Source organism: Parus major, chromosome 5, assembly GCF_001522545.3.
Source record: "Parus major isolate Abel chromosome 5, Parus_major1.1, whole genome shotgun sequence".
In the NCBI taxonomy this organism is placed as follows: domain Eukaryota; kingdom Metazoa; phylum Chordata; class Aves; order Passeriformes; family Paridae; genus Parus; species Parus major.
The window spans coordinates 31256713-31284378 of NC_031774.1; the positions used below are offsets into that span (position 1 = coordinate 31256713).

The following is a 27666-nucleotide window of genomic DNA, read 5'->3' on the forward strand; positions in this document are numbered from 1 at the left end:
AATGCTACGATCATTTATTTTATTTTATTATGCAGAGATATGGTGAGAGATATTGGCTATTTTTTTTGCTTTTAGAAAACAGGATATCTACCCACAGTTACATAATGTCTATTATAACTGTCTATTGTAACTGTGATGAAGTCATTAAGTATGTTTTCCTGTCTAGAATGTAAAAGATAGTTCTGCCAGCAGTTTGTACCACACATGATTATTTGTACCTGTAATATATATATATATATATATATATAGTGTGTGTGTGTTTTTATATATAAAATTTGGTTTACAGACATTTTAAAAAATACATACATTTATTTTTTAAAATAGAACATAACGTAAACCTGTATTTACAAATATAAATAGGTGGTATATTGATATTAACATATATAGAGTAGATGTAGTAAATACACTTTTCTTCACTTTCCCAATAACAAATTTGTAACTATAATGAATCTCAGGTATTTTCCTCAATTTTGGCATCCCTATATAGAAACGTAATAGCTAGGCAGCAAAATCAAGAGGTAATTGGTTCTAATCTCATTAGTCCTGTAGAAACTGTTCAATTATTAATCCTTGCAACAAAGCATGTTTAAGCAAGTCCTTTAAAAGCTGATTAAGGACTGCATTAACTTTGGCACACATTTCCTTCACCCTGACAAAATCTCATTTCGTTTTAAAATCTGAAATATCAAATATTATAGCAATTTTACTTTCAAGTGCCTTAAAAAAAAGCACTGCACATAAAGAACAACAGGTGGTTACATAGCCAACACTTAAACAAAGAAATACATTTCTTCTACCATAAAATGAAAAGATATCAGGAGACTTCTGAATTGCCACTGCATTGCAGTATCCTTTCTAAATATCTGACTCTCAGCTGAATGTCTCTGAATGTCTTCAAAGTCAGCTGCTAGTTTTCTTGAATTTGTGTTCTAGAGGTTCTACTTACACTGATACAGGATTTATTACTGCGTAAGTGACAACACTTTTTCCCAGAAGAAATCAGTTAGCAACACTATCAGTTTTCTGAATAGTCACTAAGACCTCTGAGCCAACTCGTTTCTTTAGCATCTTCATAATAATTTAAATTTCTGCACTCTGAAAGCTGAATATATGTGTGAATGAAGACACAGCTTTCCCTAAAATTATAAATAAGAAGGAAAAAATTACAAGCATACATAGACACAAGTAGAATTTATTCAGATATATTATAGTTATTTATCTTGTTGTGTATATATTTGTCTCCATAATATTTTTTTATACTGACTTTTTAATTACATAGATTCTTGGATATTACCAAGCAGTGCTATGCATCAGTTTTACAGTATTTATTGTATATGATATGCTATATATGTAAAATACTGGAACTCTGAAGCAAGGTTGGACATAAATTTTTATCTCTTAAGCCATTATGACCTACAGCAATAGAACAGTGCAAAAAAAATCAATAAAAACTTAAATCTCAACAAGCGACTTGAAGACTTTATCTTCAGTGTGTTTTTAAAAATTATCTAAACTCCTGTCTTTGTTTGGACTAGATTCTCAACCATTGTCTCAGCATCTTCTCAACTCTAACCATTTGATATTAGAAGTGTTTTATCACTGCAAAGTGGAATTTAAGAAAACAAACAGGATGTACAAGTAAAAAGATTTTTCATCCCTCTATTTTCTGTTTCCCAGAAGAATATTTCATATTTCAGTAAGATCAAAGAGGACATAAAACTTGAACAGACATTTTGATCTCAAAAATTAAAATCAGGATACTTAATGATCCTATGGATTAAATAATAACTACTTTATTTAGGAGTATTCTAGATAATTGTTATGGAACTTATTTAATTCAACTGAATTTTACTGTTGCTCTTATTTTCCTTACTCTCACTAATGAGAGCAAAACCTGTTCAGTACATTTATAAAAGAAAAAATTCACAATTAATTTTAAAATTTACTTACTTGAAAGCAGTCTTCTGCCACTTCAACATCATTTTGGGAGGGTGGATAACCTTCATATAAAAAAAAAAAAGTAGACAAGGTTATTTTCTTCTTATTTACCGTTTAATGCTTCCAGTAACCCACACCATTTCTCAATATCCAGTGATGATGATATAAATATTCTTGTTTACCTTTTTAACCCATAGATCACTGCATTTCAAGTTGATTTAGTAAGCATCATTCATTTCTACACTCCGCATTTTCTGTACTGAGTATTCCTAGCCACACTCCTCTCTGTTGCTCCCACCTTCCTTATAAAAGCATTTTCAAAGCGTCATCAGCATTCAGAAGCAAGGGAGTACATTCCTTTTAATGTAGAATTTTGAAAATTAAAGGCAGACACATTTAGTTGGCATGAATGCACACTGTGCTGTATTTTGCTATAAATCAGCAGAAATTGAAACTGTGAGACCCTAAAAGAAAAAAATGACTTTCATGTTCTCTAATTATTTGTCTTGAAAGGATATTGATTATACCAATAAAATTCCAAAGCAGTCATTAGAGTATGTCAAAAAGCATTTTCCTTCAGAAACATGCTCCTCCCTTCATTAGTAGGATAACGCACACAAAATCCCTAAAGTTATTTTTTACAAATTGGAAAGAGATGTTTATTTAATTCAATAGACACCTGTTCTCTTCCCTCCCTGTCTCAATCCAGCAAAACATATATATATATATATATGTGTGTGTGTGTGTGTGTATATACATACATACATGTGTGCATATATATTTGTGTGTGTATATATATACACACGTTAATATATTTTCAGCTCAGAATCTAGGCTTGATGATATCCTTCAGTTTGCCCACTGGTTTCCACTAATTGAGACAAACTCAGGAACCAGTTGGCCATATTGCTATCCGAGTAAATTCTTCTGTTCCTAAAAAAACCCCGCCCTCAGAACTATGCCGTCACCTGTTAGTGAAAAATAAAACTATCAACTGAAAGTATGTGCAGATAATGAGAGAACTCAACAGGTCACAAATCATTCAACTTCCCAGCTTATCCTACAACACAGGAGTTGCAAAATGCTTCTAAGATCCAAGTGAGAGAATATAACACTCCAGCTTCCTCCATTTCTTCATGTCTAAAAGAAAGAGGGAGTGCTTTATTATGTAGGGAGGGATGTTTCAGGAAATTACATTATTAAGGTTTGTGAAACAATTTAAGACACTTGGATGAATGGCACTTTTGAAATGCCAAAAGTACTATTTCAAAAACTATTAAAATTCCAATATATTATGGTTTAATCCGCATCCTTAAATACTGACAATGTAAATGTTACACAAAGTGCTTTGACATCTTTTTTAGTTAACACTCAGTATTCCTCCATCCCACCAAGTTTTTCACCTGAAATATGTACCTTGAGAAATATCCTCCACTGCTCTCCGAATACCTCTGTCAAATGCTCTTGCATCAGCAGGACTCTGAAATGTGAGGCCAAACTTTTTGTCATCAATCTTCCAGTGGTAAAAAGTAGGAGTAACTTTGTTGTAAACGAGGTCTTTCTTTAATGTGCATTCCAAGACCACCTTTCAGAAAGAAAACAGAAGGAAAATATATCAATGACCAATATATAAAATTTGAGAACAAAAGGTAGTCTTTGTGAACTACCTAAAAACATACATCATAGAGGTCTCTTAAAATTTCTTCCTGCTATGAGGATGTAATTTTAACTTCATTTCCATTACAGCCAAATTATTCACTATCAATTGCTGATAAGTAGTATTGGTTGAAGACACTATTTGTTTACTGAGTCAATCTTTCTACTCAAAAATGTCATATCCGCAGAAGTATCTCATACATGCAAAAACCAGTACAGACTTGGTAGATATTCAGCAAATGAAACAGGTCGCATGTCCCCAAAAAGCATTTTGTGTGCTGATATCAAATTTTAGTGTAGCACTGGGATCTACAAAATATTTTAGTGCCAGACTAACTCCATGCTACTTTCAGGCAGATTTTCAGATTTCTCCCAGAAAGTCTACTAAACAAGTAAAAGTAATACAAGAGAATTGTTTTAAAAAAATAAATTAATAAAACCTAAAATCTTTATGAATGTACTACTGCCTGCACCTAAACAAAAACACATTTGTGGCTCTCGTTCAACTATAAAAAAAACCAGTAACTGTGTATAATTAGCAGAATTATCTGGCTACAAAATCATTACAGGTATACAAGCACATTCAGTTATAAAGCAAAGTCACAGTCTTCATACAGAATCATAAAAGGGTTTAGGTTGAAAGAAACCTCAAAGCCTGTCCCATGGGCAGGGACACCTTCCACTAGACCAGGTTGCTCACAGTTCCATCCAAAATGGCCTGGAACACTTCCAGGAATGGAGCATTCACCACTTTTGTGGGCCACCTGTTCCAGTGCCTTACAACCCTCAAAATAAAGATTTTTTTCTTAGTATCTAATCTAAATCCACCCTCCTTAAATTTGAAGCCATTCTGCCTTGTCCCCAGTATACCTCTGTTAAATAATCCCTCTCCAGATTTTTTGCAGGCTCCCTTCAGGTACTGAAAAGTCTTATTATTGCCCCTTTGAATAGTCTGGTTTTAAAAATATATTTGCACTTTCACTTTACTGGCAAAAATTATTTTAAGCAACATTGTTACACTGAGTGTTTATTGATTAAAAAAAGTCGAATGTGAACAAGAAAGTATGGAGGGAGACGCATTGATCTGCTCCCATAGCAGTATAATAAAGCCCCCAGCAAGACAACACGTCTCTGTGTATTGGTATTTGATGATGAAGGAATCTCACTATCATTTCAATAATATGCTATCATTTCATTGATGCACTTTTAGAATTTTCATTTTTTGTTTTGTTACATATGTGGCTTTTTAAAAGAGAAAATACAAAATTCCTCACAGGATACGGTAAAATTAGTTTAAGTATACATAACTGAGAAAACCCCTCAAAAAAAAAAATATCTATATGTGTACTTAGGTTATTGTTACATATTCTTTGTGTTTCTCTTCTTCTTTCATTGTCTAACTATTACATAGGCAAATAGGTTTTTTCTCTCTTGCTCTTCATTATTTTTTCCCCCTACAACCCACCAGTAATCATCTCCTCTCAACTGTTACTGCCTTTTACCTCTGCCTCTAGAAGGATAATATTCTTTCTGCACATATAAACTCCTTCAGCATTAAAATAATTTTTTGTTTCTCCACTCGGATCTCCCTTAATAGTCAACAATATGTAGGTAAAACTGCCTAAAAGAAAACATAACAAGGAATCTGTTTCTGTTGGTCTGTAGGAAAAGTTGTTGCAGGCAGAAAAAAAAGGATTATTCTGCAGTTCTAAGGCGCATCAAATAATTGTTCCTTGTTCCTCTGGATGATTTTAAACTTGCTTCCTCTTTCAAAGAGCAGTTAAAAATGAAGGCTTCTCACACCACTGTCTTTTCTAGGTCTGAAAGCTCTTTTGAGGGATCTCTAATACATTAACACCAACTATTTTCACAGTATAGTTTGTGTGCAGTGTTATCCAAAACATCAACAAAAAGGACTGCAAGCTTGATTTTATAGCATCACAATGAATTTCTGGTGCTGAAGGGATTAATCCAGATTACTTCATATTGCAAATTCATACCCAATAACAATTTTACCACTAGAGATAAAAACTGGATTAAAACTTCACTTAGTAGATGCTATGGTTTTCAGACATACAAAGTGAACTAGAAAATCCCCAAACCAACTCCCTCCAGCCCAAGAAGCACTTACCCCCACTTCCAACCCTCACATTTCTTATAACAAGCTATGATTAACAAAACAGGTAAACATCCCATCCAACACTAATTGTTTTCAACTTGATTCAAGGAAACAACATTTGATGGGGTGACACTGATTTTTTGCCATCTAAACCTGTATGAAAACAGACCACAACACAGAAGATATAAGTGAAAGGGCATTGAAAAGGGAAAAATATGTTGCATCAAAACTGTGTATGTTATCAGATATAAGAATCTGTACAAGCAAGACTTGCTATAAAGACTTGTCTGCCCCATCTGAGAGAAAACTGAAAAGCTGTAGGTCTCAATTAGCAGTGGAACAGAAATTTATAAACATCCAGCCCTTCAATACTATTTGTTATATCCAGAAATACAAAAAAATCTAAATCAAATAAAAAAACATACCAACCATCCCCAGAAGATTTTTTCTCTCTTTTCTCTCGCTGAAACACTTCTATGCTTTGCAGCAATAGTGAATTTTTAAATTGTAAAACCTAATTGTGCCAAAGGCTTCCTGATGCTCAAGCATGCGAACTATCATGGGGGCTGGGGAGGAAGTATCCTCATACACGTATTCTCCAAGGCCTGGAAATGGAAACCAAGCTTTTTCAATGCAGATATATTTCGAAATCCCATTTATTTTTTAGTGCACTTTGCTATGGTTCAGAACTCTCCACATCATAGGTGAAGATCATATACTCTCCCACATGGTTACCCAAAATATGCACTCACAAACCTTTTCAAGTAGACCTTCCCCAAGATCTCCAGTGATATGCACAGAAAAGATCTGAAAAATTGTAAATAAAGTGCCTATAGCTTAACTAAGTTTCATTCCAAAAAACACCCCATGGGTTACTGCTGTGAAGGTTTTCTTCATTTGGAGACTTTATATAAGACTTCCATGCAAGTATGAAACATCTACCTTGGCACATAATGGAAAATGTTGCAGAATCATCAGGCTCAAGACAGAAGAAAACCAGATGCACATAACCAAAATTTAAATTCTCAGAGCATAAGTAGGGCTTTAGGTCTCCTATTATTTAATGAAAAAAATCCTTTTAATATCTAGATGTCATTAAGTATAACACTAATGGATTCATTGCTACTCAAAAATGCTTGCTTGCTTGATGTTTCTTTTCTCACCTTTAAAAACTAAATGTGTCAAAGACAATAAAAATCTATCTGGCTTATGTAGACAAGCTCAATCTCCAGAGTCAGAAATTTTCTACTTCAGCACTTAAAGCCCTAATATTTTTAAGCAGAAATAAAATGAGCATTTAAGACATTACATCATTATTTAGAGCTTATTTCAGAAAAAAAAAAGAAAGAAAAAAAACAACTTTTGTATTTCATACAAAATTCTATCTTAACAGACCAAATAATTGAACATTTTGAGATACTGGATACTATTTTACTGGTTTCTAGCTGTACTTTCAAAACGTACAAGAGCACATGTAAGATAGATAGCTTCACTGTTTCTCATTCCCAACCCAAATCTACAAACATAAATAAGCACATAGTTTTAGAATGCCTTTTCTGCATTACTCTTGGGAACAGGCAGCACAGCCTGAGTAAATTCATGCTACAGAGTATATGAACCTAGTGCCACAGTAACCATATGATATAATTATTTTATGCGCACTTTTGGTTCAGTTCAAAAAAGAAGATGATGTAAGGGCTGCACTATAGGCCATCAGAATCAATCTTTCCTCAAACTTTAAAGACAATTAAAAAAAATAAATATTTAAGTTTGTAAACAGCAGATTTTTTAGAAGAGAATGGTGTTTATATTCAGTTTTAGCTTTGTGTCTCTCCTGTTACACAATTAGTACCTAAAAGATACTAGTAATATTTTTTTTTCTCCTTTGATAAAAACTTGCATGGCAAAAGTCTGGAGAAGAAAATAAACTAGAGTAGTCTATCAGACTTTTCATTCAAGAAGCTAAAATTCACCAAAGCCTAAAACCAGTAAGTTTGAGCCTAATATGTGTTTAGCACTAGTTCTATTAAGATAGAAGACAGCTGCTGTGAACACAGAGAGAACAGCAGACCTGACCAGGTTACACAGGAGTACAATTGTTCCAAGCAGACCAGCTGGAGCCTGATCTAGGAAGGTGATTATAATAAAGGGGGAAATGTGTAATTATGTGAAAAGTCTTCATGAAATACCCTTACATTCCAAGACAAATCTAAATAACCTGAGCAAATTAGCAGGGAGCATTCTCTCTCAAATTAATTCAATGGTGCCACTACTTTGATTTTCTTCTCAGATAATTAGGATGCTTTTTGTGAATGCCAAAAGATGTTTTAAATAGCTCTGCACCACACAAACATTTTGGAAGTTCTACATGTAGTCTGAAGCTGGTTCACAGAAGGGCTGACAGCAACCTGCCTCTCAGGTGTAAAAAAAACACAAGCCCTCTTCAACAAGGATCTTCAGTACTTTCATTTTCTTTCTGGAGTATTTATTTCTACAGCTGACTTACAGATTGAAGTCTGTAGTTGTATTTAAATGCCTCCATAGCCTATAAAATACATGGAAAGATCTGGAACACTGGAATGGAACTGCATGTAGTGATGTAGTGTCAGAAGTAGCAGTTAAAGCTGATTAATTCCTCTTCAGTATAACCATTTAAGAAGCACCTGGAAGATACCTCCATCAAATACCTCACCTATGGATTTCCAGCTGCTTTGGAGAGAATTCCACCTTTCTACTGACACATTGGTTAACCAGTTATATTGGGATTATGATTCCCATTAATCTTAGGGAAAAGCTATAGATCTGAACTCCATTTACTTTCTAAACTTTTTCAAAACCAATGCTTCCCCACATCACAGAAAAGCGTTCCAAGTTCCACACTCTAGGTTTCCAGGATTATGGAATTTCGGTACATTTTCTGGAAGCTAAGCCAGTTCACAAAAGAAGAGACTTACTGGCCAGAGAAAATTGAGATATAATCTTGATTAGGAAGGTATTTAAGCAATGTGTAATGTGACTTTAGAGAATGTGGGGAAATTCATTTGTAAAGATGACTTTCTCTCTCAATCCATAGAAGTATTTTCAGAAACAGCTGTGTGTACTTTGCAAAAAAGTTAGTAAACTGGAAACTATGGTCCAAGTGACTTGTAGATATTACAGTAGATTATAAATTAAATATTTCTGAAGATACACATACTCAAAGTCTGAATAACTGAAATGTTAGAAACTGTTTGGGAAGTTTTTTAAAAAAATTGTTACACTCTCTTTTCAAATACGATGGAAGAGCAGCCAACTGAACAGCATACTACTAACTTTTAAGATTATTCAGGCATTGAGATTTACCGAGGGCATTCTAAAATGAGACTAGAGGGAAGCTGGTGCACAGAAACAGTAGATTCAGCATAACACTTCTGAAAAATCTGAAGATGATCAAAATATTTGGTATCCACTCAATAGCAAATACATTGGCTTCCACTTTTACTTTACTTTTAATAAAAAATAAAATATATAATTATTATTTAATTCTAATTATTATGAAATATAATAGTCACCTGTCACTTCTATTTGGACTAAAACACCAAATGTTTGGCTTCATAAAAAAAAAGGGTTAAAATTTGTGCTTGAACTGTGAATCCACAAGAATATCCTAAGAATGAATGTAAAACCATTAACCATACTGAAAGTATAATGATCAGAACAGTTTTAGAATCAGTGACGTGTCCAACAGATTTCTCTTTCAGTGTCTGCTATCTTCTGCCCTTCTAAGTAAGTGTCATGACCTAATTTTGTCATCACATATCTTGGTACAGGATTTTGTTGCTTCTGTGCCAAGCGGGGTCTTGTTGCATACCATACAACTTGGTTGTTAATACATTACACAATTGCTGTTGCTTATAATTGCATTATCTGAAGTCTGTAGAAATACATGAATATGCAGTGACCTTTCATTCAGTTATCAAAGAATTACTGATTCTCCTCCACACCCTAGATCTATATTTGTTAGTTACCTGAGCTTTATTTAATATACACAGGAGAGATGTTTGTTCTAGCTGCACTTATTCCACCTTTTATCCTGTGTTTTTGAGGGGCTGACTTCTAGCAGCAACTTCCCATAACTACAGCAAGATTACAATCAGACAATCATTACAATTACTGACAGACTAGTTAGGTCACCTTTTAAGGGCAAGTACAAGGAAGACAGATGGACACAGGATGGGACACACACGAAAAAAATCTAAAATAAAACAAACTGTTCAAGACAATAAAGGTTTGGAAAACATATTCATGCTGACATGAGCTTGATTTTAGACAGGAAGAGGAGCAGAAACATAAAAAACCTTCTACCAGAAGTGGAACTAAAACAAGTCTTGCCTAGGGGAAACGGGTGAGAGGACACTGATGGCTGGACATCTTTATATGCTTGCAGACACACTATTAAACCAGTCTCTAGTTTGGAGCATTTTATTATTTTTAAGGTAAGCTGTGAATATTCCAAGTATTAAGAGTTAAGAAAAAAATATCAAGTATCTCTAAATGCAATTAAGCTTCTCAAAAAGAGCCTCAACAAGGCTAAAAAAAGTTCTAGAGGGAACTACTGCAAAGTGAGGAAGGAACTGCAGGTGCACGTAGCTGTGCGGGAACACAGGGTTCTCTGCTAATAGCGCTACGCCCCTCAGAAACAACTGAGTCAGCAGAATTTCTATTTATATGCTCTCTTCCTACAGTAGTCACAGTCAAGGCAGAGAACTCAGCAGTCCTGCCTCAGGGGACAAACTGTTGTGCTTGAAGAAGGGTCAGCAGTACAGTATAAGAAGTAATTCTATCTTTTAAGCTTACAGAGGGGTCAAAGTTTATTTGCAGAAAAGAATATATTCTTAATAAAAGTCATTGAGATGGAGCTTTTGTGCCTCCTCCACTTCTCTTTCCACAGTGAGACACACCCACCCAGAAATCTGTTTGCCGCACAAGTAACCAAGCAATCCTTAGTAAGCCCATTCTGCCTTCCTTAGGTCTGCATGTAGAAATGGCTGAGATCCTGCACCAGGTTTCCTTTTCTGAGGCTGATTTTCATGATGCTTCTTAAGAGATGTTTATTATCAGTGTTTTATGTAAGGTAGCTGATGAATGAATACTGGCTATGTGTTCATCAAGCCAGGTCAATTCTTGGACCTGTCCGCTTCATTCCATCTTTCAATATCAAGTAGCTCTCATGTAAAATGGCTGCTTCTTGTCATAGCCATATTCCACAGCTAACCAAATCACTACTGAGGAATTCCACCTGATTTCATGTTCTCATTTCCAACACTACTCCTAAATGCAGTATCACTGGTATAGAAACTCTAATATTTCATTGGAAGAAAAATTAATAGCAAAATTTTTCCCAAAATGGATAGTTTCTAAAAAATCAATGTGCTTAATTCTAAAAAAAGCAGGGTATTACATTTCAAACAAATAACTGGTTCTTCTGGTGAACAACCATTGATACAGAAAAGTTCAGCAACAGCATTAGACTGAGACTTTTAATTTACTTTGTCTACATAAGCATGTCACATATAGTTTTAATATTATCATTAAATAGATACAAATTTTTACCGTTTTATCCCTGAGTCGTTCTCCATGGATAAGAAAATCAGCACAGCTATTCTCTTCCTGGGGAATGACTTTGAAGACTGTGACACAGCTTAGTCCACCCCCTCCAAGTGGTAACCATCCACCACTTGAGTCATCCCGGGTCATCACCACAGCTCGCACTCGTGCATAACTATTACTGAAAGAGAAGCAAAAGAAGAAATTAGTTTTCCATAAACAACTTTTTGTTTTTAGTAAAAAACAAAACAAAACCAACAAACCCACAACCAAGATCACAATAATTAACAGTCTTTCCACAAATATCACCTAGAAGAAAAGAATTTAAGACCACCCTCTAAAAAATGTTCCTCTGTATTTTTATGCCTTCATTAGGGCTGCTCAGAGCTCGTGATTTTTTTGTAAAGGGGCTTAATCAGAGAATACAGTTGCCAAATCAAAATTCATATTCTTCTAAAATCTTTACACTCCATGATCTAGCTAGAGGGCTGGAAAGAGAGTAAGAATCAACTCCTGATTTATTTTAGACTAATCGTGAAGCTAGTCAGCCACCATGAAATTGCACAGAAAAGAGAACAAGAAAACAGAAAGAGGTCAGGCCTTCTGTCACTGAAATATAAACAAGAACAGGCTTCTAGCCAGAAACCCTGCTTCCCTTGATCCATCCCTCCTCCCCATGCACATAACCCATCCTTTGCAAGGGTAGGTCAGGATACACACTGTGGGGCTTGAAAACAGAACCAGTTACAACTACTTAAAATCCATAATTGCAGTGTCTACTTGCCTCTTCTCTCCTGTATTTGCAATGCAAAATTTAGTATTGTAAATGCAATGTAGTATTACTTGCATTTTACAATCTAACATCTTTCTCCATAATTTAGTACTTTTATAAAATAAACAAATTATTATCATGCCATTACTTAAAAGCCAAATTCCAGAGTATTGGAAAAAGAGGTTTTTGTCATTTCCCTCTCTCTCTGCTTAGTTTTTTTCTTATAAATTAAATGAAAATTTCTAGTTTTGGTTATGAATTTGCCACTACACCACTTGGAAAACCCCAGTGATTGCCAAGGATGTTATAAGATGCTACATTTGAAGTACAATTTACTGGATGAATGTAGCAGTTGACGATTGAACATTTCAACACCTTAAAATAAGGTGTTATCTTTTTGTAACATATTCTTGATTGAGGGTTACGTACTTATGCCACTTAGCACCAGTGATGTCGAATTTAAGGGCTGAAGAGGAAATATTAGAAGAGATCAAAGTGTTCCGTATGTATTTGAGATAAAACTATTCACCAAGCTGTTGCACTTTTAAAAAATCACTTCTTTACTTCCAACACCCCTCCCCCCAAAATCCCAAAAATAAGAAAGGTAGGCTTTTTTGCGTAATTAATATATTACATTCTCACACACATGTATGATTCACAAATATGATTCACTTGTGTGTGTATATATATATATAGATATATATAGATATACACATATATAAAGAATTTTGCTGCAAGTATCTAAAGCTCAAATACATAACAGTTTGTAAAATGGAAAATTATACAAGACTATAAATTTTTATCTTATAGGTAGCTGAATTTTGTTTGCTACCTCTGAGCAAAGCCCCCTCCTCTCTCTAAATCTCACAGTTAAAATGACAGTTCAGTGTTGCTCACCGTTTCTTTACCAACATTTTTTAGTTAAGTACTCAAACACATCAGACAAATACAATAAAGAAAAATCCAACCCTTCATTGTACACATCTATCATAATTCTAATATCTGCAAATAAAACTGGCTACATCTTGATGCTTCATAATATTACTGATCAGTGGTCTCTATCACTGTGTTTCACTCAGAGCTAAGGTCAGACTGCAGTTGTACACTTCATGCACAAGTAGTCTTCCATCTCATTACTTTCAGAAGAACCTCTTCTGACAGAAACTAAGGACACTAGGACTCCAGAAGAACCTCTTCTGACAGAAACTAAGGCCACTAGGACTCTCCTGTAAACCAGTAAGAAATAGGATGCAACAACTGATTAAGCCTAAAAAACTGTCTTTGCTATTCTTGATTTAAGTGAACCACAAATTTAACTTTTAAGTTATTCACTCTATAAATTTGGTCATAAATCTGAACATTAGAGCTTTTATTCGTATATCAATTGATTGCAGCAAGAGTTCAGTTAAAGAGAACTTCCCTTCAGCTACATGAGAAACCTACTACAACACTGATTTTTTCTTAAAATGAAAGTTCACACTTCACGTCCATTTTCTTTCCAAGAACTGCTAAGGAGAAACAAAGACAGAGGCTTAAGCTCTTCCATGCAATAGAATTCTCTGTCAATGTTGGGTTTTTTCTCCCTATCCTATACTGAGATGCCTACTCTGGTCTAGTTAACAATCTTGTGATATGCTTTCCATATATTCTAAATGAATGTTTTAAACATTTATCCTTTCAAATATTTTAGAAACTATTATCAAATTCACTGCATTAGTGCAAAATAAAATTCCTCAAAAGGTAATATTTAATGGACCATCTCTTAAACTGAAACAAGCCTATTTTTCCATAAAACCACCCTGTAGATTAACTAGATAAATTCTGTACATGTAACAATGCCTAAGTCTACAAAGAGATTATTAGTTTTTTGTTTCTGTTGGTGGCTGTTTTAGATTTTTTTTTTAATATTTGAATGGGACTTGTAATTGGTAACAATAGCTATTTTTGGCAATACAAGCTGGGTTGCAACTAACCAGAATGCAGTAGCAGGACCTATGGATGGTTCCCATTTCCAAAATCCTGTGTAAACAAAACAGGATCTGCCTGTCACACTACTGGCACTATGAAAGCACTTGGAAGTCTTGTATCTGTAAGCATTATAGCCCCGTCTTCTATTGGGAACCTTAGAACAAATTGTTATAACTGCTGGTGTGCCTTAGCAGCAGGAAAAAGGGCAGACAAGGCTTCCTAACACAACCTAAGGCTTTTACCTACTCTTGCATGATTAGCAGCTCTATCTGGAATACCTTAACAAAAGAAAAACCAGCCAAACAGGGTGATCAGCTGAGCACTGCTCTTACAAAGCCTTTTACCAGAGCTACCACAAGCATGTGAAATGGAGCATGAAGAGCAGCATTGCAACAGCAAGTCCAAAGCTACTGTACTGAGTAGCTGTACTCCCTGGTTTTGGTTGTGGCCACTGGAAACTCTTGAGAATTAAAGGTTTAAAGGAAATGGTATTCTGGCCAAAGGAACATGCTGCTTTTTTAAAGTCACTGCTGAGGACCAGTGAGACTGGGAACAAGACACTGGAATCCAAGATCAGTTCTTAACAAAGAAACAGATCTCTCTAACATCTGAGTGCCCCAGGTGGGAGCTAAGAATATGGTATTCTTATGTGATTAAAGGGAATTATAAATTGGAATAAAGGAGAAGGAGAAAAAAAAAAAAAGCTATCTACACTGTTTTTTCCCCTCTAGCAGTGAAGACTTACTGAGGAGTACAGCGTGTATCTGAGTAATATACCTAGTAAACCTGAAACCAAACCATTTTAAGATAGCATAATAAATATGCTATGTGAAGTTTCATTCTAAAAATATAATCAAATGAAGATTATTCTTACACCAAAATCAAAATCTGAAGTGGGGTGCATTAAGCAGCCTAAGAAAGCATTTGGGGAAAAATGAAAGGGTTATAAACCATAAGTGGAGTGGAAAGATATGACCTACAGTCCCTGCCTGCCAGCAGCAGGCATTATAAGAGTATCAAGCATTAAAATCTGACAAGAAGTTTTAAAGGCTCTCTCCTCCCTCCAAAAGCTGTGTGTTTATATCACTGTAATGCTCTTGGGCCCAAACTGACTTATGAGCTGGATGACCAAAGTGTTATGCAAGCTCAGGAAGCATGCCACTGGACAAGACAGGCTGGGACCTTCAGCTTGAAAACTAAGGAACAAGCCTGCTTCTGGTGGCTGGAGAAGGAACACAACTTCATCACCCTGATTATTTTCCTTTTTTTTGTGAAAAATAAATTACTTTTATAATTTGGGGTGTTTCTTACATTTAATATCAAGACAATAAAGATAACAAATGTTGTTACATTTGTCCTTTAATTACATTAGCCAAGCAAAAGAGAACAAATATTTGGAATTATCTGCAAAAATACTTTTCCCACAGAAAAAGGGGAAGAGACGTTTGGGATAGTGGGGAGGCAGCTATCTTGTTGCTATACATATATTTTAACCTAGTTGCAAGAGTATGCAAATTTTCCCTCTCCTACTTCACATTAAACATTGCCATTCTTGTACTGCATTTTGCACATTTCCATTTTAATGTAGGACTGAAAAACAAAAGTAATTTCAGAAATGTTGCTTAAAACAATTGTACTGTAATTACAAATTGTTTTTTTTAAAACTATACAGCTACTACCATTATCATCAAGAAACCTGAATCTGCAAGTGGAATTATAAACTGACTCTTTCAACTTTGGTCAAAATATTTAGAATTATAACTTCTGTCAAAGGAGATCTGCAGGACCTCGAGTTTCATATGGACACAAACATACCCTTGGGACAAAGGAGGCTAACAACGTTGCCAGCAGGTCACAAAAGCTGATCCTCTGTCTCTACTCAGCCCTACTGAGGCCACATCTGGAGAGTTTGTCCAGTGTTGGGCTTCCCCGTACACAAGAGACGCGGAGCTCCAGGAGTGGGTCCAGCAGAGTGCAAGAAAAATGATTAAGAGATTGAAGCATTCATCATATGAGGGAAGGCTGAGGGATCTGGGACTGCTTGGCCAGGACAAGAAAAGACTCGTGGGTGTTTTCTTGGTGTATACAATTAGCTCAAGGGCGGGAGCAAAGAGGATAGACAGAGGCTCTTTTCAGTGGTGTCCAGTGAGAGCACCAGAGACATCAGACACAAGCTGAAACACAGGAAGTTCCAACTGAACATCAGCAACCACTTTTTCACTGTGAAGGTACTGACACTGAGTACTGACACAGGTTATCCAAAGAAGTTGTAGAGTCTCCATCCTTGGAGAGTTTCAAAAGCCATCTAGACACACTCCTCAGTAAGCTGATTTAGATGATCCTTCCTTGAGCAGCAGGGAAGATGGCATTCGGAAATGCCTTCCAATCTCAATTATTCTTTCTTCTCCTTAATAGCATATTTCAAAGCACAGCAATTTCAATGAAATACAACTTCGTAAATATAATCCATAAATATATGGGTTAATTTGTAAGAATTCATGATACTTTGAAGCAAGAGTTATCACTGTGAAAACTGCTATTTAAACACTTCTGACAAGGCTAAGGGGAAAAAAAAAGGCGTTCTGAAAAATCGTGACACACTCTGCCATGAAATTAAACTACCTTTGCTGGCACCCAAGTAACAGCTCCAGGCTGGTCTCCAAATGTGAAATGGTCATGGATCAAAGATCTTTACCTTTGACTGGTACTTTACACACATACTTTTCTCCCTCCAACTTTTGGTGCGATACACTTTTGTGTTTGTAGCCTTACCAAAAGAGCATACATGAACCACACTTGGCTTTTAAAAGCTCTTATTATCCAAACAGCTTAGCAGAAGACTTTATGATTCCCTGCTAGAGAAGTGCTCATGAGTACATACATGTCCACATACCAAAAGGTACTGCCAGACCACGAAGCTAAAGTCTCTTTTACTTGCAGACAGCATTTTTTGAGTATTGACTCAATATAGAAAGAAAAACAATGTCACCAACCACATGACCTTATTGGTACTGATGTTATAAACCCTTTGTTAGTAAAGGTTTAGAGAATGAGTGCTACTGGCACAAAATACTAATGACTTACCTAAAACAGAAGGAAATGCAAATGTAGCACAAGTGCTAAAGAAGACATAATTTCCATCAAGAAAATGTATGACAGCATATCTTATTATTTTTTAATGAAGAGGATATTGCCATAATAACAGCTACTAAATGAGGCTCTGCTTAACATGACTGTTACCTGTCTCCTCTCAAATTTATATCAACGAATCAGAATATACACCAAACTCTTACACTGGCAGAATGCAAGATTTGTCAGATTTTTTCCTTTAAAAAGAGGCAAGAGGTATTCCTCACAATAAACAGCAAATGTACATGGCTACTATGCCTAGGAAGTTTATTTCTGTGAGGAGTTTAGCAAGAAAAGACCTGGATTTCGAGGAGGAACTACAGACAAATGCTGATATATTTAGGATATTGGTAACGATACTGATTTAAACAAGAGCTTTGGATTTTGTCAAAAAACCTGAACGGAACATTTCTGCTCTAATAACGAACACCAAAAAACCAACAATACAAAACAAAACAAGAAGAAAGTCTATTTATAGAAACCTGAGCTACCAAGCAAAATGGCTTGAACACAAAATGGCAAAAGGAAAAAGCTACATGGTAAACAGTATTATGTAATGAAGGGATAACTAGTATCCTGAAAGAGCCAAAAATACATGATTACAATTATTATTTAGTAGAAGAGGCTCATAAAACCTAAGAAGTTGTTTAACAGCACACCTACAATTCAAAAGGGAAAATGAGACACAAAGGAACAAACGTAAAAATACTGTATTGCTCCCATGAAGTGTTCTCCTGGACACAACGTAAGAATAATTATAAAAAAGATAAAAAGTAGGGATGGGTTTCTAGTGTTCCTATTTGAATACAGACAATTTAAGATTTATGCCCATGTAAAGTAATCAGTGCTGAAAGGAAGAATGGCTGCTGCTGTAAGCTCCTTTGCAAAGCACAATAGCATATGTAGAATGGAGAAGCTGTTAAGATTTGAAAACTATCAAAATTACACAAAGTATGCAGTGACATTTGTATGAAAAACATTTCAGCCCTGTTCCCCAGCATCTTTTGTTTGGTAATTGTAGCTAGTTTCTATTACTTCTGTATGTCATCCATGAGGGCTGGTTAAATGAAGTAATATTTTATCACACTAAAGAAGATCACAACACACACTTGGATTCTACTCCTTTTAAAGAAACTGCCTTCTGAAAGCCTAAATTTTCATAATAGAAGGAGCTCTGTAACACCATCTGGTCAAGGCATATTATTTAGAATATGGCATCTAATATAAAATATACAATCAAATAAAAAATCCAAACAAACTTATTTTCCTTTCAATCCTTCCCCACAAAAATGAAAAATAATCAAAGTAACATTTGAAACTGGCTCTACAGGTTTTGGTCACATGTAGCAGAACTAAATAAATAGCACATTGGATGTAATTCCACTTTGTAGTAGTTTATGAGATAGGCTGGACATGGAAGATACTTTTTGACCACTTCCACAGCTGCCCGTTCACAACAGAGAAGTGTTGGTACCAAGGACTTCCAGACTAAATTCCATCCAGTTTTAGGCTGATGGGTAAAACTTGGTATTAAGTGGTCAGATCCTAGTACTCATGGACCCTCCAAGTTTAATGGGTTTCTTCCAACACCCTAAATTTGCCTCATTTTTAAAAGCTGACAGCCATAAATCCAGAAATATTCACCTTCTATTTTAGCCTCTCTTCCCTTCTCTGCATATATTCTTAAAGATTTTGCTTCTTCCTTACCTCTGAATATCTGAAGATCCAAAGGAATCTCTCCATTCCATTCATAGAACTGTTTGTACCCTCTTTTAATTCTGTGAAATAATTACTTGTTTCTGACCAAGCTGTTGGACACTGATACCATGTATTAATTCTGATTTGCTTAAGATGGAAATGTGTAGAGAAAGATGGAAGAGCCACAAATGAAACAAGAGAAAGACGTTTCATTTGGAGTTTTTTTAAGTGAGAAAAAGTTACAATTTCTTTCCAACCTTGCAAAAACAAAGAAACATCTAAAGAAATGATAGAACACAAGCTTTTCATTTTCTTGAGCTCTTCAGCAAACTCAGGACAAGCACAAGTCTGCAGCCTAGGGCAGGTTCCACTGAAACTAAGACAACTTGACACTTCCAGTAAATTTAAGATAACACCATCCAGTCTAGATTTTTTTTTTTTTTTTTTTAATGAAGCTCACAGATTTTTTTTTTTTTTTTTTTAATGAAGCTCACAGATTCAGTTGCGCTTTTCATTTACTGGGAATGACAATGATTACTACAGTTTAGGACAAAAATTTATGGAAAGATTTTAGGTAATATTCGTATCTGAACAGGGCAGAATTCTCTCTTCTTGCACAGCCATTTTCCTCCAGTCTTATATGTTCACAAAGTCCAAGTATGAAGTATGCAAGTGCAATTAGATCACACTCATTGTCAAAGCTGGTCATCTAGCCACTGAGGTTATGGATGGCAGGACTGGAAACCCTGTTAACAGAAGTGAATACATTCACCAACAAGCCACTGTGTAATAAAGTTTCTGACCGCTAAAATAAGATGAAGGTAACTAACACACTCCCTATAAACAATTTTAGCTACCCTAAGGTACAACAGACTGTTCTAAATATGTTATTTTCAAACAAGTACCTGTGTACATATTATTCCACTGCTCATTTTATTTAGGAATAGTACTCCACAAATGCTCAGGTAGCTATTATTTTCCTCCACCTAAGAACTTACATAGCAAAAAAAACCCGACAAAGCTGTTATACTTTCTCAAACAGGTCAGAAAACATCATCATAGATTTTTTGTATTTACTCTGTCTGAATTTGCAAAAACTTCTATTATAATAATCCATCAAACCAGAAAAAACAAAATATTAATATAAGATTATACAAAATGTTTCAATGGTATACCCTTTTTATTTGCCATACATCAGTGTTGGTTTTCAAGCAAGGCAAGCACCCTGACTTAGAAGCCAGCACGGTGGCTCTCCTTGGCCACACGGACCATTTACCCACAAGACATCAATGTGATGGATGGCATAGAAATGGCTTTTATTACAGGACAATTTAACATTATATAACCTTGGGTCGTTGTGTTACTCCCATCTGCTTTCGTCACAGCTAGGTGCTATTGGCTAATTGCAGGAGGCTTTACTATCCTAACGGAGAGGAGGGGTTTACTAACTTTCCGTTACATCCCGTTACCTTCCGAACCGCCATGCCCTAGACTACAACACATCAGCATGAATAATGTAACTTACATAGCCACTATATAATTTTATGATTATGTTTGATAATCTCAGTAATAATTAGCAGTCTAACCAGCAGTCTAAGCATAGAAATAGGTCACTCATGAGCCCTGAGGTCAGAACATTGAAATTACAACAGCACATCCCAAAAAAAGTGCAACTAAGCCTTGGTTTACTACATTCCCCATTCCAACTACTGCTAAAGTATTATTCTTCACAAGTTTCTACAAAAAGTTGCATGCAATGAATACATAGGTCATGTATGAACGTAACAGAGCCAAGCAATAACAAGGCACTGCAAGGCCACTGAGCTCAAAATGAAGATTTTATATAAGTTCCATTATTTGCTGCTTTTCCAGAAGCAAAGTTTAGAAACTTGTAAGCAACTGCAGAGAAAAATAAGGAGTACACATGCATTCCTCCTCCTTACCAAATATGTAATAAACCAAAATAAGAACAAATTCACACTTTATAAATGATACTCATGAGAACTCCTACAATAATCACTGAATCTCTATTCAGCAGCTTAAAAGGTATCCAGTAGATACATTTTATTTGTTTTGGCAACAACACAATCCTAAACAAAGGGTTACAACAGAGATGATACAATAATGAGATAATTTAGTATTATAATCACATCTCCTTGTTTCCTCTTTAGACTTTTAAAGCCATTCATACCATTAAAAGGGTAACAGCCTTAAACTGATGAAGGATAGGTTTAGATATTAGGGAGAAGTTCTTTATTGTGAGGGTGCCTTGGATGGGGCTTTGAGCAACTTGGTCTAGTGGAAGATGCCCCGGCCCATCGCAAAGGGTTGGAACGAGATGACCCCTGGGGTCCCTCTGAATGCAAATCATTCTATGATAAATTATGGCTTAGGGTGCAATTTCACCCTAAGGAGGAAATTCTGAAAAAGGTGATGGAGACAGCCAAGTCAAACTGCACAAAACACATTAGAGTACCAAGAACGCAAATGAAATATTGCACAATGCAAGCTCAAAACAGGTTTTGGACAGTAGAATCCAAGCAAGGAGTAAAACAACAGCCTTTCAGCTGCAGTCAATCTATGAGGCAAAAATGTCACGTAGGAACAACTAAGCAGATTTTTTTTTTTTGATGCAGCTCTGACATCAGTGTTGTACAGCTTCACTAGACAAGGCTGATTGCTATCCACTGTAAAAATGTTTTAAGTGGCTATTTGCCCCTTTTATGATACAAAATAAAATGTATTAGCTTATAAAATATAGGCTAAAGTACAAAACTAAAAAAATCTTACTAAATAAATGAGATTTACATTAAGCCATTCTAGAAATATTTATGTTCTTGTATTTAACAGTATTGGAAGTTAATCATAATTGCATAATTGAAGAAATACAACCAGAAAATTAAGTATCTCTGCTTAGAAACACAGAAGACATTATATGTTCAATAAACATAAGGAAAAATTAAACTGGTAGAACAGACAAATAGATGTAGATGGAGAAGATCAAATTCAAGGATTTCAATTTGGCTCTTTTGTTAGTTACAGACCTTTGCGCTTTCTGCAGCAACAGAAGGACCTTCAATATTTATACTCCAAGGACAGGATCCACTATCAAAACAGTGAGGATTACAAATAATTTTCCCTTATTATAAATAACAATGAATTCTGAGTACTTTTATTTGCAAGGATACCGAACAAGTAATTCAAATAAGCCACGAGAAGTCATTAACTGTTTCATTAGCTGAAGAAAAGTAATCACTATTTTACTATGCATGCTGAAAAGCAAAGTCAAAAGACCAACAGCATATTATAAGTAACTGCTTTAGTGGTACTAACAATCTCTGAATTTTGAGCTAAAATGTTCACTATTCAGGAATTTAAGCCTCAAGTATTGGCTGCATCATGCAGGTTCATCTGACAAAATTCTGTACATTTTGCTTAAAACCCAACATTGAGAATGGATTTATTATATATAAGCTTTACATAAAGGACGTAAAACAGAGGTTTTGATGGTTCTGCTTCTTAAATTTGGTTGCTCAAATATCAAGAATTTAAATTGAGTTGGAAGAAAGAACCTTCTCTAGTCATACAGCAACTCCTAGACAGATTAATTTGTCTGTAAGCTCAATAATACTGGGAGGAATGGATAAAAAAATTTTTTAGTCAGTAAGTTCTTAAAAATAATAATATTGATAGAGAAAAGTGATTATTTGAGTAGAATTTTAGAACTGTCACTGAAATTTCAGATACCATTAGGTAGCTAAATCCTTGTAGCTTATCCTTGCTTTCATCATCCCTGCGTTGACTAGGAAGTGTTGTGTGTCCAATACTCAATACAACCATATATATGAGGCATTTTCAGTAGACTGAGAAAAATCCTAATATTGCCTATTCTACATTAAAAGATGACAAAAAAATACCAAACAAAAAACAGCTGACATAGTTGTTTCTTTAGGAAGCACCAAAAAAAAAAAAAAAAAAAAAAAGAAAGGATTGCTTAAGAGTTATTTAAGGGGATATTCAAGGGGAAGAAGAGGGAGCTAAAAATGCTAGAACTCAAGTCACCAAAGTAAAGTAACAGCTGTTTCAAAGACTGGGGAGTGGGGGAAATATTGTTGGTATACATTGTCTGCTGCCAAGTAAATAGCAGTAGTGGAGAGAAAAAAAATATAAAAGAGGAAAAGAGGAGGAGAAGGAAAAAGAAAATAAGGGATGCAGAAGTAGGAAAGAGAAAGGAAAGAGTATCTCCTTTACCCAAACAAGAATCATGAGGAAGAACTAGGTGCCCTTTATCAATGATAAGCATAATCACAATGCACATCACTGTTTAATATGCAATTGTTATGCTATGGCTTTCTATAATACACTGATTTTTTTCTGGATCAAAAGGACTGTATCTTGTAGCCAAACTTAAGTCAGGAAAAAATTGGTTTGATTGCTTCCAATTAAAATAGTAAGATAGAAATTTTTAATTTTTAACTGTACATTGATTAAATAATATTCAGCAAATACAAGTTATTGTATCAAAATCTATACCATATTAATAGTTTCAACAGGTGGAAAACTGGTAAGCATCATGAAGAAGAGGAAAGAATGGTTTTAAGAAGTGTTTCCAATGGGTAAGCAGAGACAGCTGAAAATGCAGAGCCATCAGATTTCTTTTAATCTTTTCTAAAACTACTCTCTGCAGCATGATCTCAGGAGGTACTTTAACAGAGTTGTGAGAGGACACAAATCTACTGGCAGTAGTTTTGAAGTAAACTTCTACGCTATCTCCTGCTAATAAATCCAAGGGAACTTGCATACCTACACTACAATTATTGTTATAAATACTTTAATATGATCTGGCACTGTTGCCAGAAGCACTCTCCATCCTTCTCTTGCCCTGATCATTCATTTCTACCATGCACTTTCTCCACTGCTTCTGTAGCTTTGCAGTGGTCAACACCGGGAAAGCTGATGTGAATCAAGAATAATCCAGAAGAAAGAACAACTTCAATCCAGAACAGTAAATTGCAGCCCAGCTGGAGACTGCCTGTTTATCTACATTACATATGTATTTTAAGATTAGGACAAACTAACAAATGAACACCCAGGATTCAAGCCACAAAGTTTGGAACATTTGACCCTTTTCTGCAGTATAAACATGAAGAGAAAATCTAATGATGAAGTATTTTGGCTTCATATGTGAGGAATTATGAGTACCAAACATGTAAAGAAGGAAAAAAATGTACTTCTTCCCAAGAAACATGTATTTTCTTTCTCTGAATTCTTACTGTGAGAGGTTTTGGCCCTCCTAGTATTAGTAAAGCGCAGTTTACACGCTAACAAAGCAAACAATTTCCTTTATGTAATGACTGAGTACACAAAAGGAAAGCACTCTTGATTCCAGAAGATGCAAAGGCATTAACTCTGGTAGCATAGAAAATAGGTATTCTGAACACTAAAAAGTTCATCCCTTAATGCAGTGAGAGAAACCACAATTTTTAAGAAATACAGTTGAAAATACATCACAAGAAGATAATTATAAGCACATATGACCTGCATGTAGCTTTAAATCTGTGCACCACTAATACATGCAAAACCTAGTATTTTCAGTGCAGATATAAAAGAAATGAATACTACCATTCTGCACATTAAAACATTTATCTAGCATATATGGCCGAACTTTTATACTAATGAAGCTATAATTTTACAATAAATTAGCACTAAAAATTGTAGTCCTATTGTATGAATTTATAAGGCTGAATGCAAACTACTCTAAATTTCAGGAAGGGTTAGGAATTCTTTTCACTGGAAAGGAATTGTAGCAGCCTCTGTTTGGAAGAAGTTTAATATATACCAAACAAATGTGATTTGCCTGAAGTGATTCATCACCTCATCTTCATTGATGCATAGTCACCAATAGTCAAAGAAATATTACTCAAAAGAGGTTTTAAAATAGAAAGGTAGCCTTTAAAAACAACCTAGAAAAATTCACTCGGCAACTGAACCTTTTCTACTACAAAACATTTATTCACAACAAACAAAACCAAAAATAAATTAAGTGATCATACTGCTAACTAACTACTTGTAAAGGAGATGATTTAAACTGATTTTTAAATATTTACCAATAATTTCAATTTATTGGTAAAACACATTTTCCAAACTACAGCACTACTGCCATCATGAACGACTGTTGCTTGTAACCACTCTTTTTTTTTTCCTCCCCCAGTTTGTGCTCCTGCATTATTATGCCAAGCACGTAAGGGAGAGGAAATACAAATCTCCTCTCTACAAAAGAGGAAGAAGGAAAAAAAGCCCCAAACATGAAAACCCTACAAGTTTTGCAGCTATTCATCGTCTAGTAAGGATCATAATTTACAAGAAGTTATTCAGCATTTGTTGAGAATGCAAGGAAATAATACAAATACAAAATCCATGGATTCCAAACTTTAAACATTGGGTTCCAGTAATCTGGCACTCAAAGGAAAGAAGATTGTACTTATGTAAGCATTTTGACACAGACAGACGATGCATCTCCAGGAGACAAATTAAAGGGTGATGCTCCATTGAACAGTTATGTGATAGGAGTACACTGTACTATGCATAGCACATAAATGCTACGTAGAGCTCTCATTTTTTGAATTCCTTATTAATTGCAAGCTGTTATTCACAGGAGATGTCTAAGCAGCCATAGAGCTCTATCAGTGATTCAGCACCTGTAGGTCTGCAGCAAAAATTATTTGCTTTTATGAGATAATGGGAAAGCAGCTAAACCTCTACACCTAAATCCAGCCTGAATTCTTATCCCTTTCTTCTCCAGTCTTGGGGTACAATTCTCCTACCTCCTTTGTGTTAACTTAAATCAGTATACAACTGTAAAAAGAACTGGCTGTGCAACCAAAGCAGAAAGCCCATCCTCCCAAAAAGATTGTTCTGATAGATCTGATAGTGCCCCAACTTACTTTCAGTCATGGGCCCCTTAATGTCTAGGGCCAAGGCTGTGTAGGTCATTGTCAGCTCAAAACTGTATTTCATCATCAGATTGCAGGTTTAGATAGGTTTTTAAAGACTTATCTAAAAAATTCATTTTGGGGGACACACATATGTATAAAATATTTTTTTTCATCCACAGGAAAGACATGGAAGTTGCTCTATAGTCTACACAAATCTTTTAATCCTAAACAGACCACCTTTTCATTGTCTATTACTTTAATTCAGTAAAGCAGTAAAGATTTAAAAGAGACTGAAACTGATGACCAATATCCTAGCCATTTGTCTGACAAAACAATCAGTTTGTTCCTCCTGTACATTCTGGGAAGCACTAACATTACCCCTTTGCTTTAAGGGACCCAGAAACAGAGAAGAAAATTCTGTTGCATTTGGCATATTTCAGTCACTGTAGATCTATTTATACACGTACTTCCTAGGTGTGAACCCTAGGAAAGTCTCATTCAGTCAGGATACTGCCACAGCAGTGCTTTCCGGATAAAGCCAGTAGTGCATACATTCAGTCAAATGTAGAGTTTGAAAAAAATGGAAGTTAAAAACAAAAGGAAAATCAGACCATGATTAACTTCCCATAGCTAGAGGCTGAGAGCACCACGGCATTGTTTCAGATATGAAATAAACACTTTTATAATTTTAAATTGAAACGATCCCTTTAAGTCTATTTATGCATTTACTCTTCATACTCATATTCCAGCTTCCTGAGCAGCATACACACAGTTAAAACACGACGCTTATTAGAATAGACTTCTGGTGGGAAGTGCTAAGAATTCACCCCACTGCCTACCAATCTATCCAGAAATCTGTTCTCACTCCTACTTCCTCCTGTCTGTTCCTTTCTGAAACAGCAGTAGGGGGGTTGGGAGTTTGCCTTTCCTCTACCAGATCACAGTTGTGTACATGAACTATACCAGACCATATGGCAATCTATCGCAATTTGTAAGAGGCAAAACAAGCTTCCTACCAAGCCAATCTGAAGAGAAGCAGGTAAGAGCAAGAGCCCACAGACAGCAGTGTCCACATGCCTATGCTCACAGAGACCAGTTACTGCATCTGTGCCCTGTGTAACAAGTAGGAAGTACAGAAAATGGTACTTTAAGGGTAAGAGCAGCCCTGTCCGTACACACAGAAGCCTGCTCCAGCTTCTATCTAGCTGCCTACATGCAACTTGAGGTGGTCTGGAGAAAAACCAAAGACTTGGATGCATTGTTTAGCATGCAGGAAATTCTGCCCTGAAGAAATAACAGGGCCTGTTTGATGAGCAATGCATGCAGAGGATAAGCCCACTGCTGGAGAGAAAGGTTAGAATCTGAAAAGAAACCTCTATGGCTGCCTGGAAGCTGCCAGACAAAACCAGGCCAATCAGAAACAGTGAAGATGGATTTTCCTTTCATGAAGGGAAAGCATTAGTTTTATTGAACACCAAATTGCAAAAATCCAGTAGGAAAACCACTCCAAGACACAGTGCCTGAGGAGATATTCCACTACTCACTCTCAACGAAGAGCTGATAAGATTCCCAAAAGAGCCCAGCCTTTAGATCCGTGAAACCTGTGTTTAACTCTGGTAAAACCAGAGCTGTCTGATTAAATACACTGAAATAGGATCTAGCTCATGTTCTTTTCTAGGAAGTTATAAATTATTTTTAGAGATTTTATTTTCAATCTAATATATTAATAATTGCATTTTATAACACCTTTTAGCACAGCAACTAAATTCTTGTCTAAAACAGTACTAAATTTTGTCATCAATTTTAACCCTAGGTTTTAGGGTATACAACATACATAAGCATGCAAGAAGTGACTTGACAGAAAAT

General features: G+C 35.5%; 1 protein-coding gene across 1 annotated transcript in view; it reads right to left on the reverse strand.

The window, feature by feature from the left end:
* SPRED1 (sprouty related EVH1 domain containing 1) overlaps positions 1–27666 on the reverse strand; it is a 57985-nt gene that overhangs the window by 12780 nt on the left and 17539 nt on the right. The window contains exons 2-4 of the mRNA XM_015631126.3: positions 11305–11479; positions 3354–3522; positions 1951–2000 (exon numbers count right to left, since the gene is read on the reverse strand). Coding sequence (XP_015486612.1) covers positions 1951–2000; positions 3354–3522; positions 11305–11479 — 394 coding nt within the window. The remainder of the gene's footprint in view (positions 1–1950; positions 2001–3353; positions 3523–11304; positions 11480–27666) is intronic.